At 46.4% G+C, this 17,840-nt stretch overlaps 1 protein-coding gene across 2 annotated transcripts in view; it reads right to left on the reverse strand.

The window, feature by feature from the left end:
* SLC30A7 (solute carrier family 30 member 7) overlaps positions 1-17,840 on the reverse strand; it is a 285,774-nt gene that overhangs the window by 188,813 nt on the left and 79,121 nt on the right. For both annotated transcript variants that reach the window (XR_015308328.1, XM_086954376.1), the window contains exon 4: positions 270-357. Coding sequence is in view for 1 of the 2 variants with exons in the window: in XM_086954376.1 (XP_086810502.1) it covers positions 270-357 (88 nt within the window). In the remaining variant the exon portion in view is untranslated. The remainder of the gene's footprint in view (positions 1-269; positions 358-17,840) is intronic.

Below are 17,840 nucleotides of genomic sequence, written 5' to 3' on the forward strand. Positions count from 1 at the left end.
CACTGAGGTAAGCAACCTAAACAAATCAGTGACTTCCTGGAATAGTAACACTAATGTACTCACTCTTCAGTACTCTTTTGTACATTTTCACTTATTACAAAACACACTAATTCCTCAAAATAGCATTAAATATAAAGTTTTTATAGGTTACCACAGACTTAAAATCCATTACATTTTAAGATCTGCAATACTAATTCAGCAGCTCCATGTAAAGAAACACACTTTAGCAAGGAAAACAAACACTTGCAGTTTAACACATAACAACATACCTCAACTCCTTCAGAGAAAATGAAAAAGGCTGTGAAGATCAGAAAAAGGCCGTTTACAAAACCAGCCAGCACTTCTGCTCGAACATACCTGTGCAAACACAAGAGGAAAGAAGACAATCAACATCATGACTACTACTACTACTACTAGTGATCCAAATGAAGGTCCCCCATCAGTGAACGGAAATTTACAGAGGGTGTAAAGCATATCCGTGTATAGCAACATAATTCAAATAAGTAAAAGCATTTTTTTTACATCTATTTACAAGACGTTTAAGGAACCAAGGTGCAAAAATAAGTGATGAAAGGGAGCGAACTGTAGGGCAGTCTCGTGGGTTGATGTGTTTCGACCAGACAGAGCACAGCATACAAAAGTACAACACTGAAAACTAACCATTAGTAGTGTGGTATGTAGTGATAGGTGATGAAGAATAAAGTGCAGGCATCGCCTGTGCTTGCAGGTGTTTCATAACAAGGAAGATTTATGCACCAGGCCAAAATTACTCACCATGTAAGTTTGAGCTGCAGGATGACCAGAGACCCTTCTGGGTGCTCAGCGGAGTTGCAACTTCGCAATTACTCTGGATTTTGAAAACGTGTTTTTTCCTCTCTCTTTCATCCTCCTTCTCCTATTCTCGAAAAGTGGATATTTGCGGCAGAGGACAGCTAGGGTTCTGAGGAAACTGCACCAGAAGGAGATATTTCGTAGATGCATTGGGGTTGAGGCGGAGAAGCTAAAGAATGCATATGTGATGCAGTCATGAACGTAGATTAAGAACCTGATGGTGTTTAAGAGACGAGTAGTTATGAAATCTGGCCCATAAAGCTTATAGAGAGTATCGACCATTATCTGTGATGGTCCCAAAAAGTCAGCATCCACTCGGCCCTTGGTGAACACAACATAGGTATGGTGGAAGGGAGATGCGTGAATAGACAGCACTTTTGAAATATTTGTCTTCATAATATATCTGACCCTCATCACAAATAATATTAAGGTATAGTTGTTTCAGAGCAGCAGAAGACCTCTTATTCAGATCTCTCCACTGCGTGTTTCATTTCATTCTCATATTTTCGAAGGCAGCTTAAGGGCCCATCTTACTCGGGACACCTGGAACATAAACGAGAAATATAGGCTGAATTTGATGAGAGTTGTAGACTGTAGACAATATAAAGGTGCCTGTCAATGAGGTTGTCATGGACAAAGATGCTTTTCTTATCATCTATCCGCAAGGCTTCGTGGAAATCCATGAGATCAAAGTAATCAGCAAAGCTCTTGTGGGGGAGGGGCCGTTATTGCATATCTCAGAGGAGGATCTTGTCAATTTTTGAGCTGCTAATGGGAGAGCCTTTGGCAATTAGATAGAAACTGATGATCAAGACTAGCCAAGTGATGACCAACAATTTCCAGCTGGACATAGAGATAGTGGTCCATGAGGAAATCACAGCATTGAGTGGTGCCAGAGATTTTAATACGTTTTTGAGGTATGGCTGCCCCATCAACAAGAGGGCAGGCTTATCTGAAAAGCATGACATATCAAGGAGAGAGGTAGGGAGAGTATCTGACACTCTTGTTCCCCGGTCAATAACAAATAAACAAGAGAAGAGTGTCTGGGAGAAAAAGGGAGAAGAACTAAACTTGGAGCTCAATAACAACCACACTAGGATGTTTAGGAAGGCCCTCACGCACCACCTAGTGATGACATGCTTCATCATTGGGCCCCACCAAAGAGACCGAGTGTCTCTTTGGTGTGCTGCAACGCCAGGATTACTGCGGAGCTGGATGGTGAATATAGGGCGTGTTGAGTGAAAATGAAAAATAAGTGAGTGATGAGGGTATTTTTTTTTTTTAATTGTCAGTAGTGTATCTGAAGCAATTTTATTAATGATCACTAAAGACAGACAATATAAAATGTATTTAAGGATCCAGTCCACTTTTAATTGAATGGTGGGATCCTAGAGTGTAGTCAACATGTTTCTTGCCATCGAAACGGTGTCAATTTACCCGGCAATTCTTCAGGACTGGGTGTGGTAAACCCTGGCGGTATGGGCACTCTAAGGCCCACCCTTACCTAGGGACGTGAAATGTGAAAATAATAAAAAGGTGAAAAAAGTGCAAAAAAATTAGGAATAAAGGATTAATTCCTAATTACTCCTGGTTTAGGAGGCTTCTACTGATCGTTTCTGCCTCCCAGGATAGTGTGCAGTCTCGGCACACTATCCTCGACGCTCGGCACCCGTAGTGTACCTACGTTGCCATCGTCGGGGTCCAGTACGAGGGCGACGTAGGTACACTACGGGTGCCGAGCGTCGAGGGCGGTGTGCCGAATACGCTCCCACCCCCCTCCTAAGACCCATGGTGTTTATTTTTAACACCTTAAAAGTGCAGAAACGATCAGTAGAAGCCTCCTAAACCAGGAGTAATTAGGAATTAATCCTTTATTCCTAATTTTTTTGCACTTTTTTCACCTTTTTATTATTTTCACATTTCACGTGCCTAGGTAAGGGTGGGCCTTAGAGTGCCCATACCGCCAGGGTTTACCACACCCAGTCCTGAAGAATTGCCGGGTAAATTGACACCGTTTCGATGGCAAGAAACATGTTGACTACACTCTAGGATCCCACCATTCAATTAAAAGTGGACTGGATCCTTAAATACATTTTATATTGTCTGTCTTTAGTGATCATTAATAAAATTGCTTCAGATACACTACTGACAATTTTTTTTAAAAAATACCCTCATCACTCACTTATTTTTCATTTTCACTCAACACGCCCTATATTCACCATCCAGCTCCGCAGTAATCCTGGCGTTGCAGCACACCAAAGAGACACTCGGTCTCTTTGGTGGGGCCCAATGATGAAGCATGTCATCACTAGGTGGTGAGTGAGGGCCTTCCTAAACATCCTAGTGTGGTTGTTATTGAGCTCCAAGTTTAGTTCTTCTCCCTTTTTCTCCCAGACACTCTTCTCTTGTTTATTTGTTATCTGAAAATCACTCATGTTTTTGTGCCGGTGCTATTTTTTTCAGAGAAGATGGTTCTAACATATAATTACTCAAACAAAGTGGTCTGCTTGCGGGCACAAACATGCCTCCTCCACCTTTCAAGGTTTTGCTTCAGAGCTTAGTCTGTTTTTTCACAGGTCTTAAGTAAATAGTCTTGAGAGAGCGCATTTTCAAAAATGTCAAGATTTCTTTTTAAGACACAGTTGGTTCTTGGGTAAGAAAATAAGCATAAGGAGGAACCAAAGATCGCAACATACAGGCGTTCCATCAGACCTGGTGTGGGATTTCATAGATACTTAAAATTAAAGCGGGAAGCCTCTGTGAAAAAGGTTAAATCCTTTAAAATCCTCTTATCTGTCTCGAATGTGATCATACATTCAGAAAGTGTCCCCACATCAATCCTTTTACTCTTCAAAGTGTACAAGGAAGATTCAGAGAGACCAATGGCTGGCAGCTAACAAGAGAAGTTGTGGTAAGAGCAGGCATGGTCAAGAAGGTGGCCAAACATACACTTTATCACAAGCTTCAACGCGTACCCCCCCAGCCCCACCCCCTGACAGCTACAGTGACTCGACGGTGTCCCTACAAGCCACAGCAGGCCAGTGGAGGTGCGTAGCGATCACCCACCATTGTTACTGGCCAGCTCAAGGTACAGGTGTGGCCCAGTAAGCAGTATGTTGTACCCCAAGGTGCTCCTTGATCTCAACTAAATGGATGCGCACCGCACAGGACCTGCAGACCAGATCACTCTGGAGACGCCCATCAACACCCATTCCAGAAGTGGGGAAAGGCAGAGGCTTACCCTATGGCCTACGTCGGCGCCGAGAACGCACACTATCCTGAAAGGCTTGTCTCGCGTACCCGCGCTATAGACCAGCATTGATCAAGATAGTCTGTGCCCAACTCACAACCACCGCAAGCGACCCAGAGGTTTAGCCTGTGCCTGGGCCCCACACCCAGGCCTGAGGTACAATGACAAACTGGACAGCCCTATGAAGGTTGACTGAAGCATCAGCCAGACTTATCGCTTCCCATTGCAGGAGCGGGTGTTGGCTCAGGCCTTCACTGAGACCTATAGCACGGCCGAGACTGCACACTATCCTGGGAGGCTTGCCACGCGTCCCTGTGACTTAGCGCAGCATTGCTGAAGACACTCTGCATCCACCACACTACCACCGCAATGGACCAGAGAACCACCAGAAGAGCATGTGCTCAGTCTCCACACCCAGGCCAGAGGTGCAAGGACATAAACCGTACAGCTGACGGGCCCAGCCGGAGCAACATATTTTACTAACAATTTCTCCCTGCCCTACTCCCAGACAGTTGAAATTGGGGAGCTGAAACCCATGAAGGATGGCTGAAGCGTCAGCCCGACCGTCTCGCCTGGTCTCACAATCCGGATCAACCAGTACTACTGGCTTTGCGACAGAATCAAGGACTGGGCTAATCTTGGCCACATTCTCAGAGTCAGAAGGCTTACCCCCACCCCACTGCCTCTTTGTTCTGTGTGGGAGAGCAAAATGGTGAAATCTAAGTGCGGTAAGGCACTTCAGGTGGAGGGAGGGGAGCCAGTAGCTGGCCACACCCACATTCCCCTGTGGTGGAACAGACTCTCCTAGAACATTAATGGAAATTTGATGAGATTTTTAAAGCGTTCCTGGATATTAAATCTTCCCAGGAACCTAAGTCGAATGCCCTAGTGGTTGATGTGCGCCTACACAAACATGCCTATAAAAAACTGAAAGAGAGGGACGACAGAGGTAGATCTACACTGGTGACCCTGCGCCCTGCTGACGCAGACACGCAGTCACAAATGAAGACTCTACAAGATGAAATCCGGCACCTGAAGTGGTGGATCAACAATGTGGGTTGCCAGTTGTAGGAAGCTGGCTCTTTATGTAGAGGACCAAAACAAGGTACACTGCGTACAGAGTCCAGACACCATTATTGGTTTACATTGGCAACAAGCATTGGAATAGCTAATAGGTCTCGCCTGTGGGTCCTTATACGTTTTTAGCCATGCAGCAGTTGATGTTATTGCACCAAGGATATTGTGCTGCATAACTAAATACTTATAAGGTCCCAAAAGCGAGACCTATTGGCTATGCCAATACTTGTTAGATTATACTTGCTTGCTTTGAATGTCGGGCAACTGTTTGATTTCTGCTGAATAATGTTTCTTTATAGAAGACTTTGCAAGACTACAGTATGCAAAGTGGAGGCAGACAGCAGGTTTTATGTAAAACACAACTAACAGCAAGGTTTAAAAATAAATACTTCAACGTGTAAAAATACGTAACTGGCATTAGATACAACACATCCTTTAAGAACAAATCACGCGATTGGAAAATTGTCGGAAAAGAAACAAGTGCTGCAAAAGCATAAATATCCAAACAACCACAGTTGATAACGGAGAAAACCCAACAGAATCCTCACTTATAGTGAAGGAGAGATTCATTACTTTAAATACAGGAGCTCTTGCTGGCTTTATGCACAGAATCCTTACACTTGTTTTCATCAGTGGGAGAAGGCAGATGGCAATAGCCAATGAGGTCTCTAGGGCTCCGCAGCAGTTTCACCGTAGCTTGAGCACCAGGTGAGAAGGTTTTAGAGACGGATAAACTTGCAATATGTAGCCAATCAGGTTGTCCTTTCCTTGAAGAGCCTGGCTGCTTGAAGTCAGGAAAATGAAATGAAATGACCAAGTCCTGATATTGCTTGATGCTGGAAAGTCCTTCCTGGTCTGTCCTACAGTCCCAGATCACTAGGACATGCTCCGAGGTACCAAGAGTAGGCAGGACCAAGAGTAGTCTCCTCAGAACTGGTGAGCTTGATCTCACTCCCAGGAAGGAGTACTCCTGAATGTTGTGATATGCTCTTTCTAATATTACATGCCCAATGGGCATACAGGCATGACAGAGAGCTTTTCCCTGACAAGTGCTACTGCAGTGGTTTTAGAACTGCAGCCAGCCGGCTAGAACACATCAGTGGCAGTGGCGGCTGGTGACTTTTGAAAAAGGTGAGGCGTAAAGGTTGTGCGTGAGTTACCGGCGGCAAGAGAGACTGCTGCCAAAAGAGTGGTTAAGGGAATATCCCCCTAAGAACATTTTGAAAAAAAGAGTGGCCAAACAGTGCATTTTCAAGCAAATTTGAGAAAGTAAGTTGGTAAATAAATCAATAAAAAGATTTCATATGATAATGACATAGTAGCTGCTTATCCAGTATATCTACAGAACTTCATAACAGACCTTGCGATAACACCTCTGAATATGCTAGTGAAGCATCTTACATCTGATGCTGCGATGGCAACAGTACCTCGTTACAGGAGCAAGACTTACTATGTGTCAGTGGTGGTTGGTGAAGTCTGACAGTAGTGAGCTGAGAGGGGTGACACAACATTTTTATGGAAGTCCGTGGCATTTTTTTATGGGGTTATATTAGTTCTCAGGCTGATTGACAGAACGGAGTTAAACATGTGGGGGCCAGGCAAAGTTATTTTCATTTTAACAGCAAAGTGCACTGTTTACAATATATATTTTGTGAATGGGGGAGATCAACGCTGGCTCCTTCATAGGCCTAGCAAAAAAGAGCCACATGCAGGCAAGTCTGCATCTGCACTGTTTAAAGATGAGAGACTCCCTTGCCGTTACCATAAATAAAGTCAAAATCCGTGGAAGTCTGAGACTTTTGACACATCAGCACGCTACCATAAGGACCTGCACTTACCCCAATTATAGAGCATATGTAAAGCAACAATAAAGACAAAAGAAAGTTGATCAGGCCTCATAACCACAGAAGCTTGAATACACTGGAGTTGGAGTACCGAGGCAAGATTCCCTGCTCTTCACAAGGGCGAACAAAGCACACTTTTTTACTGTTCGCTCCGTTGAAAAAATTAAAATAAATTCAGTCACACTTCATCCATAGGACAGGCCAGACATTCATTGTAATCTAAATAGTTTATGCAGTGTGTCTGAGTCATGGCCAGCAATTCGTGCCCTACTGCCTAGTAGCAAGAAAAACAAAAGTCACTTTTCATAGCAGGGTTAAGATGGTAGTAGAGTGCTTTACATGAGCACCAGTTACTTTACACAAAGACACATTCATTTATTTTAAGGCACGAGTAGATTTAGATTGTGATTTGCTCAGGATCACAGGAGGTTAAGCGGACGCCGAGACACAAGCCTGGTTCCCCTGCTTGTAATTTATAAATAGTTACAAACACAATATATTACTAGCAGCACCCTTAAAAATAAACTGCACTAGCCTACAGCCGCATATTTGAACATTGGCGACGGCGGCATTGGCATACCATAGAAACACTTAAACTTAGAAAATCAACAAAACAGAGTTTACCTTTTGTTTTACTCTGTGGCCCGCCGCTTCTGTGACTTGGAAGGTGTTTGTAATTTCGGCCGGCCCGGGACATGTCCTGAGGCGAGGGGACTCACGAGGTGATGTGCAAAACCGGCAATGTGCACAAAGTGAAGTGAGAAGAGCGGCAAGAGCAGAAATGGCCAATCACAGTATGGCTATGATAAAGCCATACGGTGATTCGTCATGTTACATTGCTGGCCTTTGCAGAGATGTATTAATTGGATTACATGACAACGAAGCCTGGCAAAGGGAAAATAATTAATTGCCAAACTGCACCTTATGGTAAATTCACTACGGTTAAACCAACCATTGCTGGCGTTACTAACTACCCCTGCCCCTTTAATCGAAATTTCTCTTTTAATTGGTTACATGTTTTAGAACTCCCTCCAATCCCCCATTGCACTTATTCACATTGAAGCTCTTCAGTTTTCACACTCGCGCGAAGATGAACATATTAACTTTCATTTAAAGCGCACACTCCTTTATTTAAAAAAAAACACGTAGTCCTATAAATTGACTAAACGAAACCGTAATAAAAAACCTACCTTAACCTTTCATTTGCAAGATTGGTCTGCTAGAGGCGCGTTTTAGCTGCACTGACTTCTCTTGTAGAATTCGGAAGGCCCGGACCGTTAATCTCTAATCTGTTGTAGCTCCCTGGGTGGCAGAGCAGCTCAGGCCGGCACTTCAGTCCGAGGCTGTCAGACAGAGAGCTTGAAAGGCCCGGGCAGCAAAATGCTCAGTTCAGTGCGAGCGCCATCAGTAAACTCACCAACAGTTCTGTTTCTAGAGGAAGGGGGAGCGCGTGCCATCACTCTCCTCGTGACTCTGGTGTTCTTCTTGAAGCAGTCCTGTCCACGCCAGGGCGTGGTGACGTCCCCACAGCGCCGGCCAATCACTTACCACATGGAGCAGGGCTAATACTGCCCATAATGAGACCCGGCTCCCCCGGGTCTCTACCTGTTTGAGTGCAAAGAGAGGAGGAGGAGGGAAGGGGCTACTGCGTGTGTGCGCATGCGTGGGCAAGTCATAAAAATGACTTGTCCTAAATGCGCACACACTGCTGCTGCCCCCTGCCTTCCCTGCCACGCTGCTGCCAGCCCAGCGCCTGCCACTCACTGCCGGTGCAGGCCCGCCCCCCACACCTCTGCGATGAGCGACGTCACGTCACTATAGTTAGTGACAACGACCGGCTTCAAGGAAATAAATGCATTAGGACAACTCGGTAATTGTATGTATGCAGTGACGGTCGTCCATGGCTAGTGGGGCAACGCCCCCAATGGACGAACCGCCATTGCTGCATATGCAGTGCATATGTGCACCACGAACAGGTATGACTTTAGAGACCACTGCTGCAGTGGTCTCTTAAGTCATACCTGTTCGTGGTGCACATATGCACTGCAGCCCACGTATAACAATTAACTTCCACAACACTAATGTACAGAGTTACGTTAACTTTACTGAAAAGTTAAAACAATCATCAAGAACCAGCCAAATTTGATAAACGAAGGTGTTCTGAAGTGTATTGAAATATCATATTGAATCTTATAATTGTATTCTTTAATTTCACATCCACTGCTCGAACATGCCAGACTTAATCTGGATTCAGAACGTCCTGCTTGTCCTTCTCTAAGGTCAGTTGTCGTATTCTCTCCCTGCTTCTCTGAAAGACCATCCGAAACCGCCTCTATCGTCTCTGCAGACCCTGGTTTCCAAACCGCAGAGCTCCTCTTTCCAAGCCACACACCTTCATCGTCCAGCAGCCCCTCAGCCTGGCACTTCATGCATACCCATGCTGGCACACCCTCTGAATTAAGCAGACACTCTGTCAGACATCTGTGTGATCCGAACCCGACGAGTTTGTGTATGGTTGGAGACTGGGACATGATAAATGAGGTGTCACGGGTGGCGGCGCACTGATTGCGGTGTTCCACCTGATATTTGCATACTTGAATAGTAATGTTACCCATTTTTTTAAATAAAAATGGGAAACATTGAACGTTCTGGCTTCATGAACATATTTCCACATCATTCTTTTCTTTTCATTCGTGAAGGATTGTGTACTAGAGGGCACTTCTCAAAAAGAGAGCTACACATGCCTCGATAAAGTTTCTCTGCAAGCGAATGCATAAATAAACTAGATTGGGGCAGTGTTGGGCTGGGCTCTCAAAACTGCTCGTGGTGGGGGAATTGAAGCTGATGGTGCAGTGCTGGCTGAATGTCATACGGCTTTCGAACGGCACTCACCTTGCTCGATGCTGGTTCGTATATGCTGCGCACAGGTGCTCCTCGCATGCCCTGTGCTCTGTAACTGGACCCTGCTCGCCTCGTGGCAGTGTGGGTGACATCCACTGCGCTCGTCAGGCTGTGCTCAGGCCATAGGTTTTTAGGGCTGGAACATGCGGACCGCAACCTTGCTGGCAGCCAGACCGCATGCACTCGAGGCAGCAGACGGGCAGTTCCGATCGCTGCAGAACCTAGAAGGAGGGAGAGCGGGGCATGGGATGAATCCCATCCTTGTTGCCAGTGTACTGTCGGACTGGCAGAGCCTAATGGCCTTTGTAGTGAGTTTGTGAGAAACGACATGTGACGGCTAATGACTGTACTTCTGGCGCGTGACTGCCTACACTAGCTCTGCCCATGTGCTTTTATTACACTGTGCATGGAGCAGAGGACTCAACCAAAACCCCCACTTATGCGGGTGATGCACAACAAGCCCACCTGCAATGTTTTACGAGGTGGTACAGTACATTTGTCACATGCACTTTGGACCTTCATGAAGCGAGCGTCTGGTTGTCTGACCGTCGCTAAATGAAACTCTGAAGCAGCTTTTCATTGTTCATCATATAGTTTATTTGTACGCTCTGTCAGAGTTATACTTTAAAACTACAACAGTGGTTGTAAAGCGGGTGGGAGAGGTTGGGGCCCCAGAGCCTAATTAAGAAATTACTACTTGTCTCTTATTGACACCGTAGGCCATATATGATCATTCCCTGCTCTGTCTTAAACACAGAATAGGGTCTACATTCTGCCCCAAGACACCTAATATAAATGCCACAATTGAGGAGATATGAAGCTGAGGTGGGAATTTTCCCTTGTACCCTCTGACATGTAGAATGAACTCCCTGAAACAGTTTTTAGTTAGATCTGCTAGAATGCGAAACAAAACAATGGTGAAGAGCCATCTCTTTCCATGATGTGCTCACCAACATGCAACATCAATTACGAACTGCTTGGGTATCCTTACGCTCAAATGAACATCATGTAGAAAACTCAACTTCAACTATATCTGTCAGTAGAATTAACAGTGCCTCAGCATTACAGCAGAAACACAACTATCGTACTATCACATAACTAATTGAGACTCTGTGGCACTTAAATTATCATCCTGAAATGTGTGAAAGGCAGATTTGCCCTTCCATTGTGCAAACTAGTCATTACTGGTTCATATTTGCTGAAGGGCATGGTGGCATCAGACGAAATTGCTCTACAAAAGAGGACTATTTCAGAGAAGCATCTACTCTTTACTCCAAACTCAAAGACCGTGGCTACCCGAAAAGGATAGTAAAAAACGCTTGGTGCTGCCCAAGAGATGTACTGCTGACCCCTAAACCAAAGAGTGAGCTAGTGAGAATAGCTTGTGTCACTACCTTCTCCCCCATTTCTAACGAAGTGCGCAAGATGATAACTTAACATTGGCCAATCATCAATGCTGGCATTCTGAATATTGAGTAGCCTCTATTCACATTCCGGAAGAGTAGGAATTTAAAATACCATCTAGTCAGAGCAGCTCTTCCGTCCTCTGAACCAAGCGCCACACTCAACTCTATTTGGGGCATGGCCCCTATCGTAGGACATGCAAAATGTGGTAATTGTAATGTTTGCCAGTTCACCTTAGAAGGTAAAAGTTTCACTTTCAACAATGTAACAGTTAATTCCTGTGCTTTTTCCAACTGCAATACTACAAATGTCATTTACTTGATTCAATGTCCATGCATGAAACTGTATATTGGCCTAACGACTCGGAAAGTAAAAACTAGAATTGGTCAACATAGGAGTCGTATAAGCTGTAAAACACCCAACGCCCCACTGGTTGAACTTTTCTCAGAGGCCAATCATGATGAAGATGACTTACGATGGACGGTACTGAAAGTACTCAAACTGCCACCAAGAGGAGGAAACATGGGTCAGTTTTTAAACCGTGAAGAACTCAAAGCAATAATCCTCTTTGACACAATCAGGAGTGGCCTTAACAGAAATGAGGACTGGGCCTCCCTACTGTAAACCGTGACCCAGTCACAACCAACTTACTTTGCTCTCTGCAAATTCAAGGATAATTACATGTTCACTCCTTAAAAAACAGCACTGATTCATGAACCAACCAGATTGTTGATAATTGTATGGCCTTGTCAAATGTTAATGTTATTATTTATTTTTGTAATCATTATTTCTTATCAATTTAACTTGTAAACGTTCCGAACTTTTTTATAAATTCCATTGTTTTTCACAAAACTGTTAAACGTATCATGTATAGCCCCCATTGCAATTTCCATCCAGTGCATGAAATGCCTCTTCACGGCCCGCACGTTGCATGCTTTCATCAACCTCACAAACAAGAAAAATACCATTTTAAAATGGCGACTGTGTTCGTCACTGCGACTATGCCGTAGTCCCTCTTCCATTTAGACTCCCTAAGCAATGGCACCCATGCAGGTATCCTCATATAGGAGCTCCAAACAAACCCGCCTCTATCACTACAAGCCATCGTGCTACTGACGAGGACAGTAGATTGTTGCTTAGCCCAGCTTTCATTCTAGAAATTTAGGTAAGAATATACCCCATGATCGGCTGATCACTATGTTGAGTTATTTTGGTACTTTGCAGACGGCTGAATTCCATTTTGTTCCTTGCAGCCGGTTTTATCAGGAGACCAGAAGGCCCGACCCCTAGGTATTAAAAACTCAGTTAAAAGCACAGGTTACCTAACCCCAGGCACTCATCTGATTCTTAAAAACCGGCCATGTTGCCAATTAAGGTACGTGTATTTTTGGCTTCGCCTGTAAATCACTTCACCTCAGTTACCGTTGCGCACTAATCCGGCTCCTTCTCCCACTGCAGTGTATGTGTTTTTAAAATTAGCACGTCAACAGCGGTCATCTCGCCCTACTCCCTCTTGGTTGCAGCAAGTGCCATTAAGCCATTACTGGTAAGATCTCAACCTCGCTACCGTTCCCCCTAGGGTATGCGTTCACCTAATTATTTAGATCCCACTTTAATTAGCCCGCGTCACCTCCGGCTTCGGTATATGTAACTTTACGCTGCCAATTCCCTCTCCACTGCGTTGATTCAGAACTTACCTTGGACGGTTTTCTTAACGCTCCACCTGTATTCTACGTGCCATCAAGAGCTTCCTAAATCCAATCCCCACGTAACCACTTCACCACGATTTATCATTTTGATATTGTTCTCCATTGTTATCCAATACTATAGTAAATGAAGCCACCATTGTTTCTGCTTGTCTACAGTAGGCACCTAATACATTATTCTTATGCCACACGCCCTCATGTTTGTTACTATGTCGCCGAACCGTGTTTCAATACACCATCTGTGAATTGACCATGTAGGCCAGCCTCATTGACAATCTGTCGATCACCCCAGTTTGGCACAGGTTCTCACAAATCCGTGTCCAGGGATGGCGAAGACAGCGAAGATAGCAAGATCGAAAGATGATGCATTGCGAACACTCTACTACAATGACCAGAGTCCTTAGGGGCAACTCCCGCCGGTGTGTGAGTAGTGTGCGACCCCACCCCTCTTTGTAACTTAAAGCTCCTTTGAGCAGCGGGCTGACGAGCCTGGGATCCCGCACCTACGCCCCGGAGTGGTACTATACCTGGCAGATATTGGCAGCCATCGGCGACCCCAGAACACTGCCTATCCCTGCTGACGAGGGTTGAAAACCCGAAACACGTGTCCAGGGATGGCGAAGACAGCGAAGATAGCAAGATCGAAAGATGATGCATCGCGAACACTCTACTACAATGACCAGAGTCCTTAGGGGCAACTCCCGCCGGTGTGTGAGTAGTGTGCGACCCCACCCCTCTTTGTAACTTAAAGCTCCCTTGAGCAGCGGGCTGACAAGCCTGGGATCCCGCACCTAAGCGCCGGAGTGGTACTATACCTGGCAGATATTGGCAGCCATCGGCGACCCCAGAACACTGCCTATCCCTGCTGACGAGGGTTGAAAACCCGAAACACGTGTCCAGGGATGGCGAAGACAGCAAGATCGAAAGATGATGCATCGCGAACACTCTACTACAATGACCAGAGTCCTTAGGGGCAACTCCCGCCGGTGTGTGAGTAGTGTGCGACCCCACCCCTCTTTGTAACTTAAAGCTCCCTTGAGCAGCGGGCTGACGAGCCTGGGATCCCACACCTACGCGCCGGAGTGGTACTATACCTGGCAGATATTGGCAGCCATCGGTGACCCCAGAACACTGCCTATCCCTGCTGACGAGGGTTGAAAACCCGAAACACGTGTCCAGGGATGGCGAAGACAGCGAAGATAGCAAGATCGAAAGATGATGCATCGCGAACACTCTACTACAATGACCAGAGTCCTTAGGGGCAACTCCCGCCGGTGTGTGAGTAGTGTGCGACCCCACCCCTCTTTGTAACTTAAAGCTCCCTTGAACAGCGGGCTGACGAGCCTGGGATCCCGCACCTACGCGCCGGAGTGGTACTATACCTGGCAGATATTGGCAGCCATCGGCGACCCAGAACACTGCCTATCCCTGCTGACGAGGGTTGAAAACCCGAAACACGTGTCCAGGGATGGCGAAGACAGCGAAGATAGCAAGATCGAAAGATGATGCATCGCGAACACTCTACTACAATGACCAGAGTCCTTAGGGGCAACTCCCGCCGGTGTGTGAGTAGTGTGCGACCCCACCCCTCTTTGTAACTTAAAGATCCCTTGAGCAGCGGGCTGACGAGCCTGGGATCCCGCACCTACGCGCCGGAGTGGTACTATACCTGGCAGATATTGGCAGCCATCGGCGACCCCAGAACACTGCCTATCCCTGCTGACGAGGGTTGAAAACCCGAAACACGTGTCCAGGGATGGCGAAGACAGCGAAGATAGCAAGATCGAAAGATGATGCATCGCGAACACTCTACTACAATGACCAGAGTCCTTAGGGGCAACTCCCGCCGGTGTGTGAGTAGTGTGCGACCCCACCCCTCTTTGTAACTTAAAGCTCCCTTGAGCAGCGAGCTGACGAGCCTGGGATCCCGCACCTACGCGCAGGAGTGGTACTATACCTGGCAGATATTGGCAGCCATCGGCGACCCCGGAACACTGCCTATCCCTGCTGACGAGGGTTGAAAACCCGAAACACGTGTCCAGGGATGGCGAAGACAGCGAAGATAGCAAGATCGAAAGATGATGCATCACGAACACTCTACTACAATGACCAGAGTCCTTAGGGGCAACTCCCGCCGGTGTGTGAGTAGTGTGCGACCCCACCCCTCTTTGTAACTTAAAGCTCCCTTGAGCAGCGGGCTGACGAGCCTGGGATCCCGCACCTACGCGCCGGAGTGGTACTATACCTGGCAGATATTGGCAGCCATCGGCGACCCCAGAACACTGCCTATCCCTGCTGACGAGGGTTGAAAACCCAAAACACGTGTCCAGGGATGGCGAAGACAGCGAAGATAGCAAGATCGAAAGATGATGCATCGCGAACACTCTACTACAATGACCAGAGTCCTTAGGGGCAACTCCCGCCGATGTGTGAGTAGTGTGCGACCCCACCCCTCTTTGTAGCTTTCTCACAAATCCGGTTTTAACAACACACCCGCACGTTCGGCTGAATGTGCCCTTAGTGTGTCTAAGTCACCCAAGTCACTAACTGTTTTGCTGCCTAGCTGTTCTATGTAAATGTAAAGATACATGTCCAAGTTGTCTCTCACAGGCCACTGTATTCTTTTCTCCCTGTTTTCTACCCCAACAGGCCGATACGGTTTATACCAGGCAAAAGTTATGATTTAGTCCTGATGATGATCCCAGTAATTAATGAGCATGGGATCGAAACGTCGACACTTGTAAATACCGCCACAAATTTCCATTGTGTCTAACTATTGTGGTACCTATTTTTGGTTAAACTCGTCGCAGAGTACATTACAAGCGAGTTACCACAGCTCAAAGTCTTTGCCTGTATTTACGTTACCTTGTTTTGTTTAAACGTTGTGTATTGTTTTCCACACTTCCTTCCCAGAGTAGGGTACAGGCTTGTGCCCTATCATATAATTTGTGTTTCAAAAATTTGCTGATTCTATTCCAAACAATTGTTGAATAAAACTCTGTGTCCGGCTGGACAGTGGATTCATATAGCAACCCATTGTGGTCTATATTGTATTTTGGTTACTCATTCTAATGTCTGCTAAGGACTATTGTTCCTCTTAATAGAATTGTCCCTAGCCAATTATCGGGTTCCCTTGTTTTTTCTAAATTGGTTTAAAGTCCACCATTATGGGACAAATTCCCGGCTGTCCTGCAGTTCCCCCAGTGCACTAGCACACATCCACTTCTGTCATTACAGCTGATCGCAGCAAAAAGACAGAAGTGGATGCCTGCTTGTGCCCCGGGGGGACTGACATAAAAACAAGCGCGCACCATTCGCGCTGGCAGCAGCAGGGAGGGAGAGAGGAGGGGGCCTGCCGATTCCCTTGCGGGAGCGTGCACCATATGGCGCCACCATATGGCGCCGCGCACTCCCGCAAGGGAATCTCCAGATGTGCACGCGTTGCCATTGCAAGCAATGCAACGCGTGCACGTTTTTGCCCCCAAAGCTGTGCTGATGGCATTAGGTCTCTCACCTATGCAGCGCATGTGCGCTGCACAGGCGAGTCCTAAAAATGCTAACACTAAATACTTTTTTTGTGGTAGTGTGGGCAAGTAGTTTTGGCTCGTCAGAGGATAGTGCATTTGTCATACTCACAGAGGCAATAAATGAGCCATATACTCAAGAAAAAATGCCAGACCAAATTTGAAAAATAAGTTGAATTTTTTATATACATTTTGATACCAAGAACTTTGTTATCAAGTACTTTTTAAAATAGTGAATTTCACAGGTAAGTAAACAGTTCACTTAAATGCGTCTTTATGCAGAAATGCTTCCCTATGGGAGAAAAGGCATTTGTTGCATACAGTTATTTACGGTTGGTTTCTGGGGTTCTCCTTCGGGGGTTAGGGTTGTAGGGGGCCATGGTCCTAAGTACCACCAGCAGTTGCCCATTATCTGCCCTGGGGCATCTGGGTGCAAAGGTTGGTAGCTGTATCTGCTATGCAGGTGGAAAGATGGGGGCCACCTAGAAATAGGCTGCAGAGGGGAGCTTGGGGACAAGTCTGGGAGCTCATAACGGAGGGCTTGGGTCATAGGGGAACTGGGGACAAGGGGGCACAGCTGGTTCGTTGGTACCCAGGCTGGGGCACTCAGGTGCAGTGGGAAGGTCAGCTGGGCTCTGTGTGTCCTAGGGCCTTGTGGTCGTTGGTTTTGCTGGTTGAGGGTGCAAACTCAGGACCGCTGGGCCACTCTGGAAGTGGGTCTCTGAGATGCCAACGTCCCTCAAAGGTCTCAGTGCCATGGGAATCCAGATTGGACTGTCACACGCTCGGTTTTCTGCAAGGGGTCGGGTACCCTGGGTATTGGTCCTGTGCGTTTTGGTTGGACTTGGTGTCCTCACACTTGGTGGGGGAAAGATCAGACCTTCAGGAACACAGGGTCTTCTTCCTGGGAGGCTGCTGCATTGGGCTGGCCAGAGGGCGGCAACTCAGTAAACCAGACTTTGCATCTTCAGGGGCCCACGGACTGCAGGGGAGAAGCTCCTCTTCTCCTAGTGAGATTGCTGGCAATTTGTGAAGGGCTGACAATCTCCAGGTGTTCTTGGAAGCTGTTCAGCTATAGGACAAGTCACTGGTCACCACTGTTGAGACAGGTGCAGAAAGGCAGGATTTGGCGGCAAAAGTCCACAGCATATCTTCAGTCTCCCTTTTCTGGTGACTCTTCATTGTCCTCTTCTTCTGGATCCATGGAATCTGACTTCTTGGTGTCAGGGGTGCCATCTAAATACTTAATTTCGGGGCGATAACGGGAGTGACAGGTAGTAGTCAATGGGCTACTTACCTTTAG

The sequence above is a fragment of the Lissotriton vulgaris genome, chromosome 1_1 (assembly GCF_964263255.1).
Source record: "Lissotriton vulgaris chromosome 1_1, aLisVul1.2, whole genome shotgun sequence".
NCBI lineage: Eukaryota > Metazoa > Chordata > Amphibia > Caudata > Salamandridae > Lissotriton > Lissotriton vulgaris.